The following is a 25,646-nucleotide window of genomic DNA, read 5'->3' as shown; positions in this document are numbered from 1 at the left end:
GTCAAAAAAAAGTTTTGTAATATCCCAATAATTTATTTCTTGCAGATCAAAACATATTTACAGAGAAGACTGTTATGATTCTTTTGAGTCACGGTGTGAAATAATGGACAGTTTTGAGGTCATTTCCAGAGTCACTTCTGATTGGTTAAATCAGTGGGAGGGATATAAAAATGGGGGAAAAAAAGCTGTTTTTTTTTCTTTTTAATTGATTACTCTATGATGATGGCAAACCCCACTCACGCAGGGAAGAAACATCAGAACATTCCTTCTTTTTTTTGTTAAATATATCTGTTCACACTCAGTTCCTGCCACTTACAAAATCTGCCCACACCCCCCCCCCCCAACCCCCCGACAGAAGAAAATAAATATGTGCGTATGTCTGTACATACATACACATACATACATTAGTATAACATATAAGAGCTGAAGGGGGACGGATTCGTTCTTGTGTTTTTCAGGTAGTCCGTGTGCAGCTCTTTCATTCCTTCATGGCTGTCCCTTCTTCCGCCTTGTCTCCACCTCCCCCCCCCTCGCGCTTCGCCATTATTTGCCGAAGTTGCCAAAGTTGGCGAAGGCATCTTGTTTGGGATGCACCATGGCGGGCGTCATGCCCTGCCCCATGCCCATCAGGCCCATGCCCATGGTGCTGGGCAAGCCCATGCCCACGGGCTGCATGCCCATGCTCAAGTTCATCCCCAGGATCCCGTGACCGAGGGGCCCGCCTGCGGGGGGCGCTATTCCCATGGTGCCTATGGTGCCTGTTGCCATGGTGGGCGGCATCCCCATGGCAACCCCCGGCCCGGCCATCATGGGGTTCGTGGGTGGTCTGATGGGCGTCGGTGTCGGCTGTGTGTTCAGGTTCAGGCCGGCAAAGCTCTGGGCGACCATGTTCAAGGGTGGCTGGACACCTGGAAGGTAAGGAAGAGGATAAGGTACGGGGGGGGGGGGGGGGGGGGGGGGCAGTTTTACTAACCCTTTGAAGGGTAAGTTAATTTGGAAAGTGAATGTGTTTTAAGTCAGTGCAGTGTTCTAGAACTCCACTGCTTTCAGTTACCAGTGGTGAGTGTTACATCAGCATTGGAATTCTCAGTTAAGAACATTCTAATCACATGCGATCTTTCACCTTAAAGGGTTCAAATATGGCTAATCCCTACAGTTTATTCACCTGCTTCTGTCAAACCGGAAATAAACTAGACATGCATGCAAACTGAGCCCCTTAGTTCCAGTTTGGTATCAGTGTGTGGAAGCGTCAGTCTCGTCCTACCCCCAGGATAAGCCCCTAAGCATCATAATGAACACAGGCTTCAAAAACCGGTGAGCCAACGGTGTTTTTCAGCCGAGCGCTTCCACGTGGGAATACTGCAAACAGCGCGCGAGGGGAAACAGCGTTAGAGAGAGAGCGTGCTTTCTGCTGCGGAATCCACTGGGGACGCGCTGCGTGCCTGAGCGACCGCGCGGCGGGCCTGCTCTCCTGAAAGAGAGAGAGCGCTCCAGATGCCTCTAACTGGGCATGAACGGCCCCGGGGCGAGGGCCAGGTGAGGCTTCCCACAAGCGGGATGGACCACGGCCCGGGAGGGGGGCGGGGCAGTATCCCAGCAAACCCTCACCTTGCTGTTGTATGATGGCGTTGAGGCTGGGTTGGGACGGTTTGGGCGGCTGCATTCCTGGGGACAGGAAGTCGAGGCTGATGTTGACGCTGGGGTCCGACCACGTTGCCGGGAGCGACCCTTTTCCCCCCAGCTTCTGGATCCCCATCTGCTGGGTCAATAAAGGGCCCAACACATTACACAAGAGTCCCCCAAACTCCCCAGAGGCTGGGCACCATTAAACCATTAAACTAGGGCTGCGCAACTCCGGTCCTGGAGGGCAGCTCCGTGTGCTGGTTTTTGTTACAACCAATTATTGGTTAGAAGCTTTCTAACAGCTATATGAACTACGCTGGTTCACTTGAGCACAGTAGAATCTTTAGGGTACACTAGCAGCCTGAGGCTGTAGTGGTGCTAACACAAATATCAGATCAAGACATGATTGAGCCAATTATATAATTAAGAGCAGAAGTTGGCTACACACATACTCTACCTGAGACCTGGACATGGGCATGCTGCCGCTACCGCTAATGGGCTGCATGCTACACAAGAAGAATACACTTTACCATAGACTTTGTCAGGGACAGGCTGTCACTAATGCTACCGGGCTGCGAGCTACACAAGGAGAAGCTGAGCAACGCACTGTACCTGAGACCTCGACATGGGGAGGCCATTGCTAATGCTACCGGGCTGTGAGCTACACAAGGAGAAGCTGAGCATCACACTGTACCTGAGACGTGGACATCGGCATGCCGCTGCTACCGCTAACGAGCTGCGTGCTACACAAGGAGAAGTTGAGGCTTTGGGAGGCGCTGATCGTGGCCTGGGTGGAGCCAATCAGGTCAAAGAGGTCTGCGGAAGGTGGGGAGGACACCTGGGTGGGCGGGGTCTGTACGCTGCCGAAGAGGTCTGTCGCAGTGCCACCTAGGGGCTGGGAGGAGGGGGCGGCCGGCTGGCCGGCAGGGAACGTGTTCCAGTCCCCAAAATCACTGTTCCCACCGGGCGTCGAACCTGGGTGGGAATTGTGAACCACATTGTAATCATAGTTCTTATAAATTAATATTTATATAAATATAAGATTTATATTGGCTACAATAAACATGTACATATTGAAATAAATATACAGGAACACACACATATGCATGTATTATGAACATGGAAACTAACAACTAACAAAATTTGATCTGGCCACATAGAAACAAGTTATGCTCCGTGAGTTGTGCTGCTCTGAATTCACATGCTCATTTCCCTGACTGCTCTGCAGGTCTGGTGTTCTCCCCCCCCCCTCCCTCAGTCACATCTCCCCCCCCCCCCCCCGCTCTGCTTACGGGACGCGGGTGGGGGGGCGCTGAGTCGTGCCTAATGGGAGCTGAAATGTGTCTGTCCCCATTACCCTCAGAGAATAGCGTCCCCATCTGGACCGCTCCCCTCCCTCATCAATTTTTCAGCATTTTTTTTTTTCTTCAGAAGGCGTCCCACGTAAACATGGGACCAGCCCCTCCACCGACCTGCTCTCTGAGCGAGGGTTGGGTCGCGAGGCTCTGTCCTCGGCTCTGATCGTTACCCCAACCCCCCCCCCCCCCACATCCCCCCACCCCCCAGCCGTTAGGTAAGTACAGGTCACTGGTGTTTATTGTATTGCTGTGAAATGGTGGTGTGTCTGACAAAAGTAACGGAGACTAACGGAGACTAACGGAAACTAACAGAGGCTAACAGAGATTGACGGAGACTAACGGAGACTAACAGAGGCTAACAGAGATTGACGGAGACTAACGGAGACTAACAGAGACTAACAGAGACTAACAGAGGCTAACAGAGGCTAACAGAGGCTAACAGAGGCTAACAGAGATTGACGGAGACTAACGGAGGCTAGCGGAGGTGTGATGACTGAGCGTGCCCAGGAGACGCGTGCGACTGCAGGCCAGGCGAAGCTTACCGCCCGCAGCGGGAAAACTAGCAGAGGCGGCCGGCGAGGAAAAATCTGCGAATCCACCAATCAGGTCTGAGCTTCCACCTGGATGGGGAGGGGCAGAAACCAAGAGTCACCTGATCTGCTGCAGCCACCAAGCAACACAAATAACGCACAGTGCTCTTGCTTTCCTTTACCCATGGGGACAATAATACACTCACAAGTTCTCAATGTAAAGGGAGACGAGATTCCAAGACGCTAATGGTGTTCAGACACACCCATGCACCAACATACATGCACACGCACGCACGCACACACACTGTGTGTTTGGGACAGCAGATGAAACAGATTAGGGCCCGTTCCTGCCGGCCCGTCAGGGCGATCTCTCCGCATCGGCTTCGCTGGGCACAGACGAGGGCGGACGTAACGCAGCTGTTCGTCTGTAAGGGGCGGGGCCTGACGGGCGGGGACGGCACCATCTGACACGGGCGCAGCTTTCGCACCGCGATTCCACATGAGACCGCTCGAACATCTGGCCCAGCGCGCCAACGCGGCCCCATCTGGAGCACTTAGCGCCCGCTCCGCCCGGCCACGGGGATCCTCCAACTCTGCAGCACATGACTTATTCATCCACCAATCGCAGGGAGCCAGGAGGCCGGGTGACATTTCTCAGTCTTTAACCCTTTAAGGTGTGAGGTCACAAATGTGATTAGAATGTCTGTAATTGAACAGTCTAATGCTGATGTAAAAAAAGCAATGGAGTTCTAAAACGCTGACTTAGAATTTTGAAACAAATAAAACATTCCAAAACACCTGCTCTTCAAAGCGTTAACGCGTGGTTGCAAAGCTGGCTGTACGTACTCCGGAAGAGAGAAGAGTGCTCATCTGCAATCCTGAACTGAACCAGGACAACAATCTACAGGGCTCCCATTTTAGGGATAATTCAGGAGCAAATATATTCATTTGGATGCAATATTGCACATTTTTCAACTATTTTCAACTCGGATGCACATGTGGTCCAGGGAAAAAATGTTATCATAAAGCCTGTTCTATGAATTCAATGTCATATAGCTGCAAATATGGCTGGTTATTCCAAAATGGGGAGTTAAAAAAAAAACCCATTTTGGGCTAAATTTGTGTAGAAACAGGACTTGGCAGTGCACAGATGTGCCTGATGTGCCTGTCCTGCTGGCAGGCCAGGGGTGTCCTGATTGGTTGCAGATGAAATCTCCCATCATCCTCAGTTCAGGACGCCGCAAACGCGACCCGTTCTACAGAAGCGCTGGCTGTCACTACAGAGCAGAGTGCAGATCTGAGGAGGCCATGTGGCTCCACACCTCAGCGCTGATGCACAGGGTCTGAAAGCCAGCGGAAAAGCAGACCCGCCAAATCCCCGAAAAACTGCGGCATTAAAAGTGAGGACTCCTGATGAATGCCAAATATTGCAGGTGTGGAGTTCCCCCAACTCCCCTCAATCTCCATGTAACACAACACAGTCCCACCCTCTTGATACTCAAACCAAAAGGATGCGTTGTTTTTATTCAAAGTAGTCCAAGGACAGATTGGCCTCAAGCTACTGATCACTGTTCCAGTGGAGAGCCATCAAATGCGCCCCACCTCTGCTACGGCCGTTTGCCCGTAGCTTTGAAGGATGACGCATCGCTCCACACCACAGAGTAAGAGATGGCTAGATAAATAATAAATAATAAGGAGCTCACCTGCAGGTGCTGCCGGACGGGACCCAGAGTCCAACGTCAACAGGTCCACAAGGCCGCCACCGGACGTCTGGCTGACCCCCGCGCCCGTCGCCTGGATCCAAAAGAAGGGAGAGAGAGGAGATGAGACAGAGGCAGGAAAACCTTCAGCGTGGGGAATGTTTAAGCTGCAGTCATGCCCTCCACCACCAGATGGCAGCATAAGACAGCGAAAGAGCACGGTTTCTGGGCGCACAGTGCTGCAGACTAGGCACTTGACCCTGAAGAACTTCAGACAGGCCTGTTGGCCACAGACACAAGTATCAAAGTCTAACTGGAATGGCCAAAAAAACAACAAAAAAAGCGATATACAAGGGGACTTTCTGTAGCCCTTCATGTCTGAGGTATGCAGAGTGTAAACAAGGCGTGCCAAGTGCTTTACAATCCAGTCTTTCAAAGTAATCTGCATTCAGTTCAAAATGCCACATTCAAAACCATTTCTCAAAACAACAACTAACCAGTGACGTTAGTTTTCCCATACTAATGAGTGAGAGAATGTAGGGTAGTACTCAGGGCACTGGACAAGTAACGGGGGTTGCCAGGTTTAACCCTGGATGGTCACCGATACCCTTAAGAAAGGTACCTGTATTGCTTAACTGAAAACATAGCAAACAAAACTCACAAAAAAATGCAAGATTCTTAACTGTCCTTTGATACGGCCCTCAGCTACATGCACAGATGAATCAAGCAGAGAGCATCCAGAAGTCCAAGTCCAAGTTTTCGGAAAAATGAAATCACAGAAAAAGGGGGCTTTGTGTACAGATTATGACTCAATTCCGACTGCGCTGCCATGGAAAGCTCAGCGACCCGCGAAAGAGGATCCCCCCTTTATGATTCACACAGCTGCGTCCCGACAGATGTGCTGCGCGTGACAGCGCACAGTTACCGCGGCTCAGACACGGGAAACCGCCATCAGCGCACGCACAGCCACGCCCACGTCCCGCGATGAGCACCGCCGGGCCCAGCTGCGGAAGGTTCCGGAATGTTTATTTCCCACATTTGTTCCGCCCTCCAGACTGCTAATTAACACGGCTATAAGTCACCCTGGCGGAGCCCAATCAACCGCGCTCCTTCCCAGGAACAGCTCATCTGCCCCTTCTCATTGAATCATCGGTAAGCAGTGCGGGGAGTCAGAGGGAAACCCCCTGCCCGGAAACACATTTTAAAACAGTTCCCACTGTGTGCTACACTATGTAGTACAGAGGAAGACACCGAAGGACGCTGAAGCTTAGGGATCAACTTGTAGGCAGCGGTCCACATTTGTTTGTCACAGTGTTATGTGATACCTGTCACTCTAAGACGAAAACAGCCCCCCCCGGCTCAACCCGACCCGACCCCACCCCATGGCCCGCCCCCAGCGGTCGCTCCTCCCACCTTGGCGCTGTCGGGGCTGCTCCTGTCGCCCGTGTAGTGGGCGGCGGCCCCCAGGTCCACGGTCTTGGAGGGGACGCCGCCGCGCTTGCGCGTGGTGGTGGTGGTGGTCTCCGTGGCGTGCGTGATGTGGATGCTCTTGGTGGTCACCGTCTCCTCCTCGTCCTTGAACTCGGAGCTCGCGGCCCGGCCGTTCCGGGACGCATGGTCGCGGTCCTCCTCGTTGTCACTGAGAGATTAAACCACACGGGACACAGGGTGGGTCAGACAGGCCTGGCCTCCCAGCCTGTGGGGGGCGCTGTTCGCCGTTATCACATTTTCAAACCTCCAACCCACCCACTTGAATACTGAGCCCAACTGCATTGTAAGATCCGCCAACACTCATGCTGCAGTGGAACATGGTTCAGGAAACCACATGAGATTCGCATGATTTTCACAGACACGGAACATACCGCCATGCTTCACACTTCACACCGAGTGCTGGCCCCGCCCCCCATAGCCCCCTCCCGTACCTGCCCCTGTCGGGCGAGTCGTCCAGCTGTGTGTCCGAGCCCCACCCCCCAGTCCCCCTCCCTCCCCCCATAGCCCCCTTCCCTCCCCCCATAGCCCCCTCCCGTACCTGCCCCTGTCGGGCGAGTCGTCCCGCTGTGTGACCGAGTGCTGGCCACGCCCCCCCCCCCAGCCCCCCCTCCCGTACCTGCCCCTGTCGGGCGAGTCGTCCGGCTCCTTCTTGCGGAACTTGTTGATGGTGTCGTCGATGGTGCTGCCGATCTTGTCGCTGATCTCGCCCAGCTTCTCGCTGAAGGGGAAGCTGCCTCCTTTGCTCCTGTCCCAGTCCTCCTCCCACTTCGCCCGGGGCTCCCCGTCCAAACGTTCCCCCGCTGTGGAGGAGAGGAACAAGGGAGGGGGTCAAACAGGAGCAGTCCTATCTGAGGGGGCAGAGCTAACGCCTGTGTGCCCAGTCAGGACTACAGAACCCGGGCTGGCGCAAAGTCCACTTTCAGCCCCAGAAACCTGAATACTGTTACTTTAAACCCTGAAATAGGGCAACGTACCTCAGTTACCAAAACATCCTCTCAAAATAGGGATCTAGGCAAAAGACATACTCCTTTTTATTTAACTGCCTTATACCCTACATTTCCATAGGGTTTCCATAGGCTTCAGCAGATTTATCAGTCGCTCACTCCTGGGTTGAAAAAGTTTAAAGTGCCTTCAGATGAAGGGGAGGAGACCTGAGGATCGCCCTTTGGTGTTTATGTGGCAGTACGTGCGTATGTATGTGCGGCACTGGAAGAGCGTGTTCCTGAACAGTGCCGTTCCGTGCCGTATCCACCGCACGACCCTCCTCCAAGGCCCGCCCATATCACTAACCGTCAAATCAGAACACTCCGGGTAATTAAGCAGAAATTCACAGCACCGAAAGCAAAGACATTAACTTTTTTGTTTTTACACTTTCTGATCATCAAGATTCCTCTCAGGGAGAGAGATGAATGATGCAAGCTGTAAAAAATTTTACAAGGGGAGGATTTTCTCCTGTTGCATAAGCTGAGTGGTAATGAAATGGCAGGGGACCCCCTCAGTCTCCCCCCCCCCCCCCACCCCGACAGGACGGACGGATCTCACATCTGAAAACACCCAATTCAAAAAAACAAAAAAAACATTGCGCTAGAAGAAAGAAGGGGAGGCAGTGAACAGCGCAAACCCCAGAGATCCCGACGACTGGCAAGATGAGAAGATCGTGCCCGGGAATCAAAAACAAGCCCAATCAAAAGATCAGCCGCCATGAATGTGGAATGAGTCTGGGGACAGGGGGAAGCCGGATTCGGGGAGAGAGATCTCCAGCGGCTGAATGAGGTGCGCTTTGTTCAGGCTGGAGTGAAAACCTACAGGACTGCTGAAATTCAGGAACAGGACTGGGCAGCCCTGATCTAGACTTAATCCTGACTGTGGTTGGTATGATGTCATCTCAATGAAATCGTCCAATCAGTGGCAGAACACCCTCATACAGTACAAGGGCACCCCAGTGTACTTTTCCCAATCACAGACACTCACTCTGTAGTGAATGTGGTCACCAGTGCACAACTGTGCAGTCAATGACTCACTGTGTGCGACTGAACACCTGCAATACCATCCAGACGTACTTATCCAATCACAGACCCTCGTGTGCGAACACCTCCGCTCTGTCTGACACCACCCAAATGTATCCGTACAATCAGAGTGACACTCGCACAGTGCTGCATACTAAACAGGGAAAGCCTGTCCAATCAGAGACACTCACTCTGTGGGAAGGTCCCCATACTGTCCGAGGACACCCCGATGTATTTGTCCTTGTTCTTCTTGGCCTTCTTCCTCTCCTCCCTCAGCCGGTCGTCGTCCTGCACAAACTCCACCATCTCCTTCACCTTCTGCCGCACGTTAATGCCCTGGTCCTTCCCGTTCTCGTCTGCGGGGGGAAGAGGGGGCGGGTCTGAGAGGCGTTCCGCACGCAGGAACCCAACCGAGGCTGGGGCGGGCCTTATTACGAAACGGCTCCCTCCTCTGCGCTTACACACCGAGACCCTGCTGGTGTTAACCCCACCACCCCCACTCCACTCCCCACCTCCCCACCACCCCACCAGATTAAGACTTTGTTTGAGATTGCATGTCGTGAAAGTGCTGTGGTATGAATAGTTTTAAGGAAAATCGCATGTCAGCGCATTTGTAAGACGCTGTGGCTTTTCAGTGGTCAGAGCAGAGCGTGCTGTACGTGCACTGCAGTATTAACGGCCTCTGCTAAAGCCATACTGTGATGCCTAAGCTCCTTCTGCAGTGACACTGAAACCATTGTTCCAGGCACAAAAAAAAAAACCAGGGGAAATTTTCCCATTTGATCTGTATGCAAACCTTATATACTGTATGCACAACTGGACCTCACTGTTATAGCCTTAAGAGGAAGTGTATGCAGGTAAATGCACATTATTAGAATGCTAATGTAAAGAAGCATGTGTAAGTGTGCAAGCCCTGTTTAATAACTGATTTTGTGTGCGTGTGCCAGCTTTGCTTCAATACTGATTTCCTGCCCAGGTGCAAGCCTTTCTTTGTAACTGCAGGAATGGGTGCTTCTCAAGCTGGTTAGTCCAATCAGAGATGGGGTTTATTCTGCTTTTAGGACTTTTGCTCTGACACATTTAAACCAGTTTCTTTGTGTAGCGATGGGAAACTTGAATTAAAAAACACACAGACACTCACGCTCTTTATCTCACTCACACACACACTCGCACACACTCACACACAGACACACACACACACACAGCACCAGCTCCACACACCAGGCCGGCTCTGGAGTTGGCTAATTAATTCTCTGGGGTTTCACTTGGGGAATTGGATGACACTGCCGTGGTGCAACTGGGGCGGCGGGGGGGAGGGGGGGAAAAAGGGGGGGGGGTGGTTTGGGAAATCACAAAGCTGAGCTGGGTGGAATTATGACACTCCCCTGCCGCCCCCCCCAAATGGCCTCCATCCGTTCCTCATCATCATCATTATTATTATTATTTATTTGCATGAGACACGCCCTGATCTATGAGCATGCTCAGTTTGCACGCCACACATCTGCACACCTGGCTAGATATCCGCTGAAGTGAATGACCTGTCCCTCTTTCTGCTATTACACAACTCCAGAGCCTCGGCTGGAACGGACCAGAACCCGCAGCCCCGCGTTAGCCGCCCCGTACGGAGCTCACCGATGAAGTGGTAGTTCTCCATGGAGCGCAGGTCGTAGATGTGCTCTCTGGCGCTGGTGACCACCCGCTCGGACCCGTTCCTGATGAGGTACGCCAGGAGCAGTAAGGCCTTGGTGCGGAGAGGGAGACAAAACCAAACAATTACAACAGAGCAGGAGAGAGAAAGAAACAGAGCAGGAATGAGCAGGAAAGAGAAAGAAACAGAGCAGCAAAGAGAGCAGGAAAGAGCAGAAAAGAGAGAAGCATACACAGAGAGATAGAGAGAGCTATCGATAGATAGACACAGACTGAGTACATACACAGAGAGATAGAGAGAGCTATCGATAGATATATACAGACTGAGTGCATACACAGAGAGATAGAGAGCTATCGATAGATATATACAGACTGAGTGCATACACAGAGAGATAGAGAGCTATCGATAGATATATACAGACTGAGTGCATACACAGAGAGATAGAGAGAGCTATCGATAGATATATACAGACTGAGTGCATACACAGGTGGATAGAGAGAGCTATTGATAGATATATACAGACTGAGTGCATACACAGATGGATAGAGAGAGCTATCGATAGATATATACAGACTGAGTGCACACACAGAGAGATAGAGAGAGCTATCGATAGATATATACAGACTGAGTGCATACACAGGTGGATAGAGAGAGCTATTGATAGATATATACAGACTGAGTGCATACACAGATGGATAGAGAGAGCTATCGATAGATATATACAGACTGAGTGCATACACAGAGAGATAGAGAGCTATCGATAGATATATACAGACTGAGTGCATACACAGAGAGATAGAGAGAGCTATCGATAGATATATACAGACTGAGTGCATACACAGGTGGATAGAGAGAGCTATTGATAGATATATACAGACTGAGTGCATACACAGATGGATAGAGAGAGCTATCGATAGATATATACAGACTGAGTGCATACACAGAGAGATAGAGAGCTATCGATAGATATATACAGACTGAGTGCATACACAGAGAGATATAGAGCTATCGATACATATATACAGACTGAGTGCATACACAGGTGGATAGAGAGAGCTATCGATAGATATATACAGACTGAGTGCATACACAGAGAGATAGAGAGAGCTATCGACAGATATACACAGACTGAGTACATACACAGAGAGATAGAGAGCTATCGATACATATATACAGACTGAGTGCATACACAGGTGGATAGAGAGAGCTATCGATAGATATATACAGACTGAGTGCATACACAGAGATAGAGAGAGCTATCGATAGATATATACAGACTGAGTGCATACACAGAGAGATAGAGAGAGCTCTCGATACATATATACAGACTGAGTGCATACACAGAGAGATAGAGAGAGCTCTCGATAGATATATACAGACTGAGTACATACACAGAGAGATAGAGAGAGCTATCGATAGATAGACACAGACTGAGTGCATACACAGAGAGATAGAGAGAGCTATCGATACATATATACAGACTGAGTACATACACAGAGAGATAGAGAGCTATCGATAGATAGACACAGACTGAGTGCACACACAGAGAGATAGAGAGCTATCGATAGATATATACAGACTAAGTGCATACACAGAGAGATAGAGAAAGCTATCGATAGATATATACAGACTAAGTGCATACACAGAGAGATAGAGAGAGCTATCGATAGATATATACAGACTGAGTGCATACACAGATGGATAGAGAGAGCTATCGATAGATATATACAGACTGAGTGCATACACAGAGAGATAGAGAGAGCTATCGATACATATATACAGACTGAGTACATACACAGAGAGATAGAGAGCTATCGATAGATAGACACAGACTGAGTGCATACACAGAGAGATAGAGAGAGCTATCGATAGATATATACAGACTGAGTGCATACACAGAGAGATAGAGAGAGCTATCGATAGATATATACAGACTGAGTGCACACACAGAGAGATAGAGAGCTATCGATACATATATACAGACTGAGTACATACACAGAGAGATAGAGAGCTATCGATACATATATACAGACTGAGTGCACACACAGAGAGATAGAGAGCTATCGATACATATATACAGACTGAGTACATACACAGAGAGATAGAGAGCTATCGATAGATAGACACAGACTGAGTGCACACAGTTCCAGTTCTTACAGCCCAGAGGGCTGAGGATAGAACTCAAAGATGGCCTCGAGGGTAAAGACTCGTACTGCAGTCTCTCCAAAGCCTGTGGCGAGGGAAGCTCCATGTTTTACCAAACGCACCAGGACAGTACAGGGGATGGCACCTTTCACGCTCACGCTGCCCAAAGCCCTATTCTGACGTGATTCGTTTTACCCAAGGATGTCCTGCAATTACAGTCATTACCTACTACTACTCCTGTGTTTTTAATCCAGGAATTCAGTCAGAATCTGCCATGTCGGCAATTTTTACCTGGTTGCACAGTAAATTTCTCAGGCTGAATAACCTTTTTTTTTGGGGGGGGGGGGGGGGGGGGGGGGTGAGTAGGTAACCAAGGTCCTGTGGTAATACTAGTCCCTGCTTTTATCGGAAGTTCCCATATCTAACATCCGGGACACGGTCAGTCCTTGGGGTGGGGCTACTGTGGATTTCTTTTTATCCCGTCAGAATGCTCTGCTGTTAGTTATAACAAGTTAAAAAAAACAGACTACAGGACCGCCTCGGGTAAAGTGTCCTGTCAGAGCAGCGCTTAGGAGAGTTTTCAAAGCCGTACCGCTACACGATTCTGGAGGGTAAAAACTGCCGGCTCTACGGAAGGGCAGCGTTCGCTCATTACCTCCCAAAAGCATTCGCTCCCTCTGCAAACACAGTCAATTACTGCTAGAGGACAGCTAAAGAGCTAAAGGGCCAGTGAGAAGCACTGGAAAGCACAGAAGGGCTTCATTAAAGGGCATCTCCACAGCAAATTTCATTTTAAAACACGTTGCGCTTCACTTCATTAGGTGACCACGCTGCGAAGGTCTTCGATAATTTTACTGAAAGAATTTAAAGCTCCTTTCGGGGTTTTTACAATTTCATGCTGCTGTATCAAACTCTCATTCACCCTAGAACACCAATCTGTGTGTTGTAGCTAACTGCATAGCATCCGGTTTCTCATTCTCTAAAGAAAATGTGCGTGATCACTTAAATTAATAGTTTCATTTTGCTGAGCAGTTTGTTTTAGGAAGGCGCTAGCGTTATGCTAACAGGCAGGGGACTGTACTCCGCTTCCTGTACACTCTGGATTGCCGCTGGGGGTTATAATTCAACCCTCCATTCATCACTCGAGTCTTAGAGAGGGGGGGTATTCTGCACTGAAGGCAGGGTGAGTCCAAGAGTGGAAAGAGATTTGCCCTGCAAATCCAGTATGAACACTAACTACAATGCAACATTTTCAAATTCCATGCTACCCTTTAATTACTTGTTTGGCCTAAGCTAGTTCAAATTTAACATGTTTTTTTGCTACTTGTCACTCACTTGGGAGGAGGGTGTTATAAAAAGGAAACCACATCGCTCAATGGTACACTAATGCAGCCATTTTGGAATCTAAAGTTCACCTTCTCTGAACAGTCCCTAAAAAAGCACAGACCTTGTAAACTCTCCTCCAGTTCTTCTTGTTGTCTTTCAGCATCCGATTCCACAGCATGTTCATCACCTCTGGGAACTGCTCGTACATGAACGTGGATCTGAGGGACAGCAGAAACACACACACACACACACACAACCAGAGATAAGGCCCAAGAAGTACAACAGTAGTTTGACACTTGAATCAGCAGCTCTATGGTTCACAGTCCAGTTCCTTAACACAACACCACTGCTGCCTGCACCGCGAGATCACACAAGAACAGGCGTACATCACTGCAGCATAAATATAGGGAGATCGATGGAGATCAATTGACTCAATAGAGAAAGCGTATGAAATGTATTGACAAACCTGTTCGTTATTTTACAAACAGCTCTGCCAATACAGAATATATTATAAGAGCACCAGACTTAAGGCCCACCAATTGCAGTGACACTTATCATTACGCCTGTAACCTGATAGGCCCTGGGGAGCAGGTCGTTATGGAAACCTCACCCCCTATACTGGGGTACTCACTTGGCTATCTCCCCCATGAGCTGTCCGGAAGGTCCCCAGGGGTCGTCGTTGGTGGCTTCTCGAACCTTGGACTCGATCTCGGAATAGTTCATCACCACGTTGGTGCTGCGAGAGGGAGGAAGAGGAGCAGATGTGTCAAACGGCATTTCCTTTGGGGAAAGAGGGAGTGCCAGAGGATGCAGCCCAATCATACAGGGTTCCTCCCACAACCTTCCCATTCGATCACAGCCCTTCTCCTCAGGACGGAAGCCACAGTGCTGAAGACCACACCATACCTCAAGCCACCGTAACGCTCACTCCACATTTGAATATTTTCTGGTTCCCCAAATATCGGCCTAATACTGAAATAATGGAGAAAAATACTGATAGCAACTCTCTTCATCATCACTGACACACATTATAGGAGCCACATGCAGGATTATCAGTAAATGAACACTTTGACACACATGCAAAACACACGCAAATCGAGTAAGCAGGCACAGGCCTACTTCAGCCTCCTGTAAACTGCTGTTCTGGATCAGGGGCTCATTCAGGCATTAAGTGCACACAAGACATGTTAGCGGAATTAGACACCGAAATTAAGGGCATCTCGCCAAGAGCACATCTGCCAGACTTCAGCCAGTCGTGTGTGCCCGTGGAGTTAGTGACACAAGTTACAACACGACCGCGCGCACGCACACACACACACATGCGCGCACACACAGACATACACACACATACACGCAGAGACACACACACAGACACAAACACACACATACACGCAGAGACACACACACAGACACAAACACACACAAGCACAGCTGTGAGCACTTTCCCAATCACTACTAATATTATTATTCATCCAAAATCTGCAAGCTAAGCGCTCCCCTTTTCGCAGAGGACAGGTTCAGCATGGGAACAGGATCCCCGGGGTGCTCTGGAAGCCATTACAGCGGAGATGGGGAGTCACAGCGGAGATGGAGAGTCACAGCGGTGTGTGTCACGTAAATCCCCCCCCCCCCCCCACGTCGCAGGAATTCCGGAAAATGGGCCATGAGAGGCACTCAGTACCCCCCCCCCCCCAGCACCTGTCCGCCCCCACGCATCCCATCGCACGGCCAAGCTCGCCCCCTTCCGCTGACTGCGTGGGGATTTACCTGTAATTTCGCTAAGTAGTCCCACCCCAGCAGCGAGCAGTCATCCCAGAACCCGCTCCAGCCAGAGAGAGAGAGAGAGAGAGAGAGAGAGACAGCCAGAGAGAGAGATAGAGAGAGACAGAGAGAGAGAGAGAGAGAGATAGCGAGAGAGAGAAAGACAGAGAGAGAGAGAGAGACAGAGAGATAGAGAGAGACAGAGATCACGCAGGGCAGTGTTTGTGGTGTTTATCGGCGGGGAACCGCATATTCTCTTCCACAGAAGCTGCCGCTGGAACCCAGCCTGGGACTTGGAAGCCGTCCCGCGCCCGCCAGTGGAATCAGATGAAACCCGTGGACCCCGCTCAGGGTAACAGGCTGCCAGGTCAACAGGCTGCCAGGTCAACATCCCGCGCCCGCCAGTGGAATCGGTCTGGCCTCAGCACACAAAGCGAGTTCGGCAGCTCTGTTAGCTCTCTGCTGAAGATGCAGGGCCGTGGACCCTGAACAGGCCGCCAGGCCGCCATCCCAAAGTCAGTCTGTTATTTCACCCGTTTTGGTACATGGTAAATGGTAAATGGACTGCATTTATATAGCGCTTTTATCCAAAGCGCTTTACAATTGATGCCTCTCATTCGCCAGAGCAGTTAGGGGTTAGGTGTCTTGCTCAAGGACACTTCGACACGTCCAGGCCGGGGTTTGAACCGGCAACCCTCCGACTGCCAGACAATCGCTCTTACCTCCTGAACCATGTCGCCCCACAGGATACATGTCCACAGGATACAGCTGTGGGGAGGGGGGGGGGGGGGGGGGTTACAGACTGAATGGTATATGCACACTCACCACAGGCATGACCTTTCACCTGCTTATAGTGTCTGAGTTCACCGTCAGGAAATACAACTCCAAACAGCAGAATAATCACATCTCCTGGTCGTCAGGTCCAATCCTCAGGGGTCAGAGCCCGGGCTGTGATTGGCTGATCAGAACACACGCAGATGGTGACTCGGCTCATCTGAGCTCCATCTGTGTGTGAGGTCAGTGTCTCTCCAAGGTCAAAGGTCAAGTGGCCTCAGTCAGACAGATGGGAAGACAATGGGATCAGATGGGATGGCGAGGGGGGGGGGGGCAAGGAGGTGAGGGGGGAGTTGAGGGGTGCACACCTGCGCCCCCCGCTGCTCCACAGGACGTCCAGGAAGGGTGAAGCAGAGTCTGCTGGGCTCTTGGACAATGGATCCCAAACTGTGGGTTAAGACCCACAGCGGGTTGTGAGACTCTTGTGGAAATTATAAACACTACACTCCATAATTAAGACATTTACAGTGACCAAGTGAGATCGCATTGTCAGGCTACCTTTCAAGGCATGCGTTACAAAAAAGCTGAAGTGTGTAAAGTTCTCTTCTTTAGACCACTAGCTAACGAGCTAACATTGCTGGCATACCTGCCTATTGCCTGGCTGTTTCCTATAGCCTCCATACAATTACCACAGATATTTTTCCCTAAAATCATTCTCTGCACTTTTTCCTCTCACTGTACTGAAAGATGGCAACGGCGCACGGCAACGGCGCACGGCAACACTGCGCCCGGGTTCCAACAGTGCTGCGAAGGGCAGGAGTCAATCCCATGAGGCGCTAATGAAAAGGGGGAAAAGCGCAGTGATAATGAGGAGTCAGCGCGGCTGCGTGTGTGTGTGTGTGCGTGCGTGTGCGTGTGCCTGTGTGTGTGAGAGAGAGAGAGAGAGGCGGATCCGGCCGGATGAATAATGGATCCGTGTTCGGCGGCCCGAGCGCTCAGCGAGTTTAAAGCCCGCCGTGGCGACGTTAGCGGGAGGGGGGGGGGATTCAAACGGAGACGGGCCCGTCGCAGTCTTCCACACACCGCTCCCGCGCTCTGGAAAAGCCCCCTTTGTTCCGCACACCGCCCCCCCCCCCCCCCCCATTCATGCGCTGCCGACGGGACACGCAGGCACCTGCAGACGCCGCTGTCCCACAAAAGGGCAGCGTGCGGATCAAAGCCCCCCTCCCCGTGCTTCCGCACCTGCTCCAGCGCCGCCCGCCGCTCTTCAGCTACCGCCAAGCCGGGCTTGCACATGGAGATGAGGATGACGATGAGGACGATGCCGATGGTGGTGGGGGCTACCACGAGAGGTGGGGGGGTGGGGGGGAGACACAGGGGGGATGAAAGCAGTCACTGATGTTGGCGGGAAGCGAGAGGGAGTTGGGTTTGGGGAAGCCCGTGGGGATTTGGCGCCCGGCCCGTTATCAAAACCGCCGAGCGGGAGGGAGAGGAGCTGCTCCGGGCTGCGCTGCTGCTGCTGATTATGCGCGTAAACATCACAAGACTGCGCTCGCTAACACACGCCACCACCGCTGAGCAGCCTGGCACGCCAACCAGCGGGGCCCAGGTAAAGCACTCAGAACCAGCGGGGCCCAGGTAAAGCACTCAGAACCAGCGAGGCCCAGGTAAAGCACTCAGAACCAGCGGGACCCAGGTAAAGCACTCAGAACCAGCGAGGCCCAGGTAAAGCACTCAGAACCAGCGAGGCCCAGGTAAAGCACTCAGAACCAGCGAGGCCCAGGTAAAGCACTCAGAACCAGCGAGGCCCAGGTAAAGCACTCAGAACCAGCGGGGCCCAGGTAAAGCACTCAGAACCAGCAGGGCCCAGGTAAAGCACTCAGAACCAGCAGGGCGCAGGTAAAGCACTCAGAACCAGCAGGGCGCAGGTAAAGCACTCAGAACCAGCAGGGCCCAGGTAAAGTACTCAGAACCAGCGAGGCCCAGGTAAAGCACTCAGAACCAGCGAGGCCCAGGTAAAGCACTCAGAACCAGCAAGGCCCAGGTAAAGCACTCAGAACCAGCAAGGCCCAGGTAAAGCACTCAGAACCAGCGGGGCCCAGGTAAAGCACTCAGAACCAGCGAGGCCCAGGTAAAGCACTCAGAACCAGCGAGGCCCAGGTAAAGCACTCAGAACCAGCAAGGCCCAGGTAAAGCACTCAGAACCAGCAGGGCCCAGGTAAAGCACTCAGAACCAGCAGGGCGCAGGTAAAGCACTCAGAACCAGCAGGGCCCAGGTAAAGTACTCAGAACCAGCGAGGCCCAGGTAAAGCACTCAGAACCAGCGAGACCCAGGTAAAGCACTCAGAACCAGCGAGGCCCAGGTAAAGCACTCAGAACCAGCAAGGCCCAGGTAAAGCACTCAGAACCAGCGGGGCCCAGGTAAAGCACTCAGAACCAGCGAGGCCCAGGTAAAGCACTCAGAACCAGCAAGGCCCAGGTAAAGCACTCAGAACCAGCGGGGCCCAGGTAAAGCACTCAGAACCAGCGGGGCCCTGGTAAAGCACTCAGACTCCTGGGAAGATTCACCACTGTTCCAAGTGTTCTTCATTTGGAGATGATGGCTCTCATTGTGGTTCGGTGGACTCCTAGAGCCTTAGAAATGGCTTTGTAACTCTTTCCAGATCTAGGCTATGTATTTCAATAACTCTTTTCTCATCTCTTCTGGAATTTCCTTTAATCATGGCGCGACAACTCAGGGCGACAAATACGCAATAACAGAGGAAATCAGGAAGGGGGAAAATACTTTTTCATGGCATTGTATGACTGACAAAAGAAACTTCTGTCATCCAAATTCCACATGGCGGTGCACCTTCTACTGCAATAAATCATGTTTATTAGTACAGGACTGAAGCAGTCTGTTACAGTACATCATTGCAAAACAGGACATAAGAAGCTCTATTTTGTATCAAAGAAACTGTACTTCCTGTTAACACCAGTAAGCGGGTAACATGCAGTCGGTCTTGACGCAGTTCTAATACCTGTCACAGGTGCGCATTCCTGTGTCGTATATACCTGCAGTCACAGCTAGCAGACGGCTTGCTTACGGCCCTTTTCCCACAGAAGTTACTCAAACCTTCGAAAATCAAAAGAGCGAAGGCGAGCGTGGCGTTCCACGCGTCAGTCGACCTGGCGGTACCTCTTGCTCGGTGGCACACCATCTGAACAGGATCCCATTAAGTTCGGCATCGCGTAACGGAAACGCCGCGATGTGCCGCAGATCTCCAGTTACAAACGCAGCGAAAAGGAAAGTCTGGGCTTGCGCTAGAAAGCCAATTATCCACACATCAAAGCGTATGAGCAATGTGCCGCACCCGAGCTGTGTGTGGGCCCAGTAAACCGCCATTTGTTCTAAGAGAAATGCTAAGGAGTTTAACATGCAGGAGTGCCGTTAGCCGCAGGATGTTTGGCTACGCTGCAGACCACAGCGAGGACCTGCAGCTGCAGCCACTGCCGCTGCAAGATTTTCACCCTCTTGGGGACCCAGCAATCCTCTGCACAGGAAGCAGGTGGAGTCTGATTGCTCCCAATGTGGGGAAACGGATAAAGTGCAGGCCTTCAAATCAATCGGACGAGCAAGAGGGACCACCGAGGAGGTTACTGATCAGGTTTATCTGAATAAACACGCAACAATGCCAGTGCAATGTGCTATTTACCCTGCCCACATTATAAGTCAATATGGCATATTTCTGATATATCGTACCCCCACTCTGCACCCCACCCCCCCTCCAAGTATCAGTTACTACGTTGCATCTCTGACACTGCCCCCTGACCCCCCACCCCTCAGCTCCTACCCCTGCACTCAGTATGACTGAATGGGTCTTATCTGTCACCCCACCCAGTTACAGCTGAATGTGTGGTACCACAGACCCCACCCCCCGGTATCAGTGAAAGTGTCCAACTGCACTGTGAGTCTCTGAACAGAACCCCCACCCCCGGTATCAGTGAATGAGGCAAAGTCTTGACAGGGGTTGCCCGTTCCTACACTCCCCCTTAAACCTGTTTAACTCAAGCTCCTGCTCCACAGAGCGGCGCCTTTCAGCTTATGTTTATGAGCCTCTCTCCCCCGCTCTTATCTTCTTCAGGGACACACGTTGTGACTATCCCCAGCTTATCGGCGAGAACAGGAGATAAACTCATAAAAATTCTACAAATCGTGCGTGAACAGAAACAGTACCCAAAGGACACAGGGACTGGCCTGCAGAGCATTTACAAATTTCTTCTGTTTTATTATGAAACACAGAAACGGCCCCAATAACAGTGAAGAAATGGGCGCGATGAACACAGTTCATGACCTATGACCTTTTGTTCTAGAATGCCGCAGTCATGAGCTGGTGTGCAGCCGGGTGGGATGGCGTGTTCAGCGGCTCTGTGGTCGCTTGGGCGACGGTTTCCTGCATGGGGAAGCAGGCGCGGCACACGCCCGTATCGCCACAAACCGAGCGACATCAGTCAACATGGGTGTGCTCCTCACCTGAATGGACCAGTTGGGCTTCCCAAAAACTGTGTCACAGAAGAAGGGCGGTCAAACAGGTCTAACGAGCAGCCCCAAACCCCCCCCCCCCCCCCGGCCCATGTTTCACCCAGGAGGCTCTGGATCACTCAAAAGGGTTACCATGACAATGAAAACATCTGATAGCTTCATCAGACGGGAAAAGCCCCCCCATCCCACCCCGGCCCATAAAGAGCAGGAAACTTCTTAGTGATATGGAACCCAGCAATTACCCAGGAAGCTAGCAAAACCGTTGTCACTTACTTTTTTCACACTGAAAGAAAAATAAACACTCTCTCTATCAGTGCCATCTCTCAGGGGGTGAGTTACACAGTCACACTCAGGCAGGTGAAACTGGAACCTTATCTCAGCAAAAACAAGGGTGGCGTCAGGACTTCCACCTTCTTTCAGGGCGACAAAAAGCACCCATCTTTTCCCCTCTGAGACTCGTGGGGAGCGGGTACGATAGCCTTGTTTGGCACCCACACGTCAGCACTACAGGTGGGTGGACATGGACCGGGGAGGCGAGGTGGGGGGTATGCCTTCCAAGAAGGGGACAGCTGTTTGAGGAAACTGCTGTCAGCAAAGGAAGTTTCATGTGAACAGACTATCAACACCCCCAAGGCTACATACCCCCCATCACTCCCCCAGTCTTCCTGCTCTGCTCTGCTCATTATAGGCCTAAACTCTCCCATCAAGCCAGCATGCAGGTGGTCTCTGTACAGGAAGTCATTATTATTACTCCAGCCTGCTCCTTCTCTACACACTAGCTCAATTATTCAACAGCTTACAGAGATTTCACAACAATGGAAGCATTTTGCTTGATTTAAAAAAATATATAAATACAGTCTCCACAAAAGCAGTTGAGTCCTTCTGTACCAGAACCCAGGTTGGTGTGACTGTGTGCAGTGCACAGTAAAACTGCGGAAGGAAAATCCTGTTCAGGGTTCAGAGGCCACTGCAGAAACCCTCCTTTAACTGCACATGCTGAGCTCCCTCTATTTGTCAGCTGGAGCCAGACCACGTGCTTCAGCTGAAGGTGAGCAGGGCTGAGTTGAGGGGTATTGTGCGGTGGACAGGTGGTCATGTGACTCACTGTGTATGACAAACACACATACCCGCACACATGCACACAAGCAGACACGCACACACAAAATACAAACACAAACACTCCGAAAGTCAGAAAGGTTGCTGCCAGTTTACAATCTGCAAAATGAAGATTTGCACAGCATCAGTCGCTCAGTAAAAAGAGATGCACAGTAAAACCTGTTTCCTCATCTCATTCCCAATGTGTTTACCTTGAAAGGGTGCATTCTGTTCAGTGGGTGGGTGGGGGGGGCTGCTTTTTGCTACGTAGAATGTTCCAGAAACACTTCAGAAAAGCAGACAGGCAACAAAGCCCTCAGTTTCCTCCGCAATTGCGACCCCCTGTGAAGCTGTCGACAAAACATCCGGAACGATCCGCGTGCCGCACCTGTCTTTAGAGAGGCGGAGTTAACCACCAACTCCGAAGAACATCCAACAAAGGCCCTTTCCTTGAGTGACATCATCTGACACCCGCCCCCCCCCATCCCCCCCCCCCACCCCCACCCCCACCCAGTTCTAATAGCAGGGCATCAAAGGCATTGTGATTGAGAGGCGGAGGCTCACGTTACAGAAACGCACGAGAAGCCTGTCATACACCTCCAACACCGCCCCCCCCCCACCCCCCCCCGAGGGGTCCTCTCTCACCCCGCCTACCCGCTAGACCCTACCCCCCTCCCCCCCCCCCACCCCGCCCCATGATGAATATCATCTCACTCTACTGTGGGTCCTACATGCAAGGAAAAGTGCGTGTTTTGGGGGGGTGGGGGGGGATGGGGTGTGTTGAAACCGGATGAAAGGACAGATAACCTCTTATCAGTGCTGGTGAAATGCGCCACTCACAGACCAGGCCTCCTCGGTTTCTGTTAGCTGAAGCTCATAAAAGCAAACTAATTTCTCATCACGTGCCATTGGTGCATTGTGAGGCTGCTTCACAAAAACATGGGCAATAATTTATTCCCTGAGGAAGTTTAATGCGCGTATCAGAAAGCATGTGTGCCATTAAAAGACGTCCTTCCCTGAACTACAAATATACTTCACATAAAGCAAAATCTACATAGTCATTCAGAGCCCATAGACTAAGCACAAGGGGTTCTCTGTATCAGAATGACAACACTGTAGTGACATGTAAACTAAACTAGAACCACTGTTGCTACAACCCTCCTAGCAGGTACTCGAGCACCAATTCCACAAACACTTGCTGTACTGTCTTTTTAAGAGAACCTGCTCTCAGAAACACAGTAATGCTGCAGCTTATTAAGAGTTTCAGGTGATCTGTGTGCTCCTGAAAAGCAACCGCTGTTCTAATCTACATGCTGTTCACACAGGAAGTGATCAGGGTGGATTTTATCAAACACAAAATCTGACTGTTATTTTCCACCTACCACATCAAGACACGAAAAAAAAGCATTCAGATTTTAGGCTTAATTAAATCACGACTAAATAGTCTACAACCGTGACCTTTACAGGAATCTTAATTCAGCCCATGTTTCTCAGTTAAGACTTCAAACAAAGGTTTTCAGGTTCAAAACAAAGGGTCTTTCTTTACTGTTTGCTTCCTTACAAGCTCGAGCTGACATCTGGCACACTAGCCACTGAAGCTACAGTAAAGCCAACCATTCATTCCCAAGACCGACAGGACAGGAAATCCTTTATACCCAGAGTCTCATTTGTAAATAGGAACTGAACCCACTTTTGTGCGACTGTTGGAGTGCAAAACAAGCATATGTTTTATTGCTCTCTCTCCAGAGAGAACTGAAATTCAATCACCCTGGAATAAAAATGTACCATGAAAGAATACGTACTGTAGGGCCTAGTAATATTGCATTGATGTCAACATCGTACACTGTTGCAAATTTTTTGCCCTATATTTTCATAACCATACTGCAAGTGTTAAACATCCAAACTCCACTCACAGAGATGGCCGAGTAGCTTGCCAGTTGGTGGTTTATTAAATCAACATATACAGTTAAAAATAAAAAAGTATAGTGTGGATGCATCGACACAATTCTTATAGGCCCGAGCCATATGTCTGAATCAAAACAATGAATGGGAATTGACGCAATAATGAACTCCCAGTTCTGTTTTAACCCCACTGTATGGTTTAAATGCTATCTGGATAACAATACATCATGCAGAAAGCTAGCTGACAAGCTAATATTGACCTTTTTAGTTAGGGAAACAGTAATGTAATATTCCAAGTAGTGCATGCGTTGTCATGATCGAGTTTCACATTAGTGAAGCTACCATTAAGAATTTTTGAGGTCTCCTTCGTTTTTGTTTTCTGTCAGGCATTTTAATTAAGAAATCTGTGTTGTTATCAATGCAGCATTTCTCTCATCCGACCTAGCCACTGCTTGACACTTAGGTGACAAAGCTAGCTACAGTAGATAACTAAAGATGAACGTGAATAATGTACAGTTTAAAACGACGAACTTAACATTAACATGTAAGACAGCCAGTCAGACCGGATAAGAACACCGTTCAAAAGCAGCGACGGGGTAAACAACGTTATTAGGACACACACCGATCTCTACACCAGATCAATATCCGCGATATGAAAACAAAGGCATGTTTGTCACTCCGCTAGCCGCCTGGTCACGGAGTCACAATAAATTAACCGGCCTAGTAAACACAGTGCTGTCTAAACAAAAACGTGTGCTCACACAAGACGATAATTACAACGCAGCTAACTGGCTAGCTTAGCCGAAATGTGTTTAATCATTTATGTTGTAATGAAGCAGAAACTGGCAACTGGCTACATATCGCTAGCAGGCTAGCAAACATAACTGACTAACGTAAATGATAAGTAGCAGCTAGCTATGAGTGTTATCAGCTAGCTATGACTGTTATATGCAAGCATCGAATGCTAGGAGAGTACAGAGATCTAAAGGAAGGGAGGAGAGTTCAGATTGAGGGTCGTTGCTCATCTAAAGCATATCTGTAGCGTATAATTCACGTGTTTTCTGCACACATGACAAGACTGTCAGGGAAACGTTAGCCATGATGGGGTTCTATCAGCTGAGAACACCATGTGACGTCACTATCTGGATGCGGGTATGCGACTGAACAGGTACTACCTGGGGCCTCGAAATAACACACAACAAATCATTTCGTGTGGAAAAATGCAAGGATACTCACGCTTTATCCACCAGCTCTCTGACCTTCCACATATTCAGCATCTTGGTTCTCAGACAGGGGCTCTCCTCCTCAGTAACACGGCGTCCAGTCCGTTTAAAACAACAGATGGACTTGGATTTCTCTCAACAACACCAATCCCCCCAACTCCCCTTCCACTCTCCGGCTTTCTTAGCGACAGCGTGACCGGGTAGGTTACTACGGAGACGTCCTTGAAACGTCATCGACACGCACACATGCGCGGAAGACGTGGTGACGATTGTAGTGTCATAGCATTGCATGAATTCTAGGCTTAGTTCTGGTGTAAACAGGTGTAAAAACTGCGTAGAAGAACATCATTTAAATAACTAATATTTCTCTGGCAGTTGTCCAGAGGTGTAAGGTTTTCCATCTCTTTACCAAAACCACCACTGATAAGCTTTACCCAGCTGACATTTTTAGTTCTAAGAAATTTCGGGTAAATAGCACGTTCGTTCATTCGTTACAAAAATTTATTGCTTATGCTTACATGAACGGTATTACAGCAAATATT

General features: G+C 50.2%; 1 protein-coding gene across 1 annotated transcript; it reads right to left on the bottom strand.

The window, feature by feature from the left end:
- Positions 1 to 17: 17 nt before the first annotated feature.
- Positions 18 to 25,318, bottom strand: LOC118236710 (clathrin interactor 1-like). The gene is made up of 12 exons (XM_035435285.1): positions 25,118 to 25,318; positions 14,459 to 14,563; positions 13,949 to 14,045; positions 10,341 to 10,449; positions 8,900 to 9,064; positions 7,319 to 7,502; positions 6,625 to 6,850; positions 5,215 to 5,305; positions 3,524 to 3,601; positions 2,318 to 2,598; positions 1,609 to 1,756; positions 18 to 908 (listed from the first exon to the last, which is right to left on the bottom strand). The coding sequence occupies exons 1-12, from the start codon at positions 25,156 to 25,158 to the stop codon at positions 544 to 546; spliced, it is 1,890 nt and encodes a 629-aa protein (XP_035291176.1). The 5' UTR covers positions 25,159 to 25,318; the 3' UTR covers positions 18 to 543.
- Positions 25,319 to 25,646: the final 328 nt, after the last annotated feature.

This window comes from Anguilla anguilla, chromosome 9 (assembly GCF_013347855.1).
Source record: "Anguilla anguilla isolate fAngAng1 chromosome 9, fAngAng1.pri, whole genome shotgun sequence".
In the NCBI taxonomy this organism is placed as follows: Eukaryota; Metazoa; Chordata; class Actinopteri; order Anguilliformes; family Anguillidae; genus Anguilla; species Anguilla anguilla.
Note: the sequence above shows the minus strand (reverse complement) of the source record. Positions and strands in the feature narration are given on the sequence as shown.

What these genes read in the sequence shown, in the direction of transcription:
- LOC118236710 (XM_035435285.1), bottom strand. Translation starts at nt 25,158, where the DNA reads ATGCTGAATATGTGGAAGGTCAGAGAGCTGGTGGATAAAGC. An exon ending in GGAGAACTACCACTTCATCG is followed by an intron (nt 9,065 to 10,340) that starts GTGAGCTCCGTA and finishes TTCCCCCCGCAG; the next exon opens with ACGAGAACGGGAAGGACCAG. An exon ending in TATGGGGACCTTCCCACAGA is followed by an intron (nt 7,503 to 8,899) that starts GTGAGTGTCTCT and finishes TCTCCTCCACAG; the next exon opens with CGGGGGAACGTTTGGACGGG.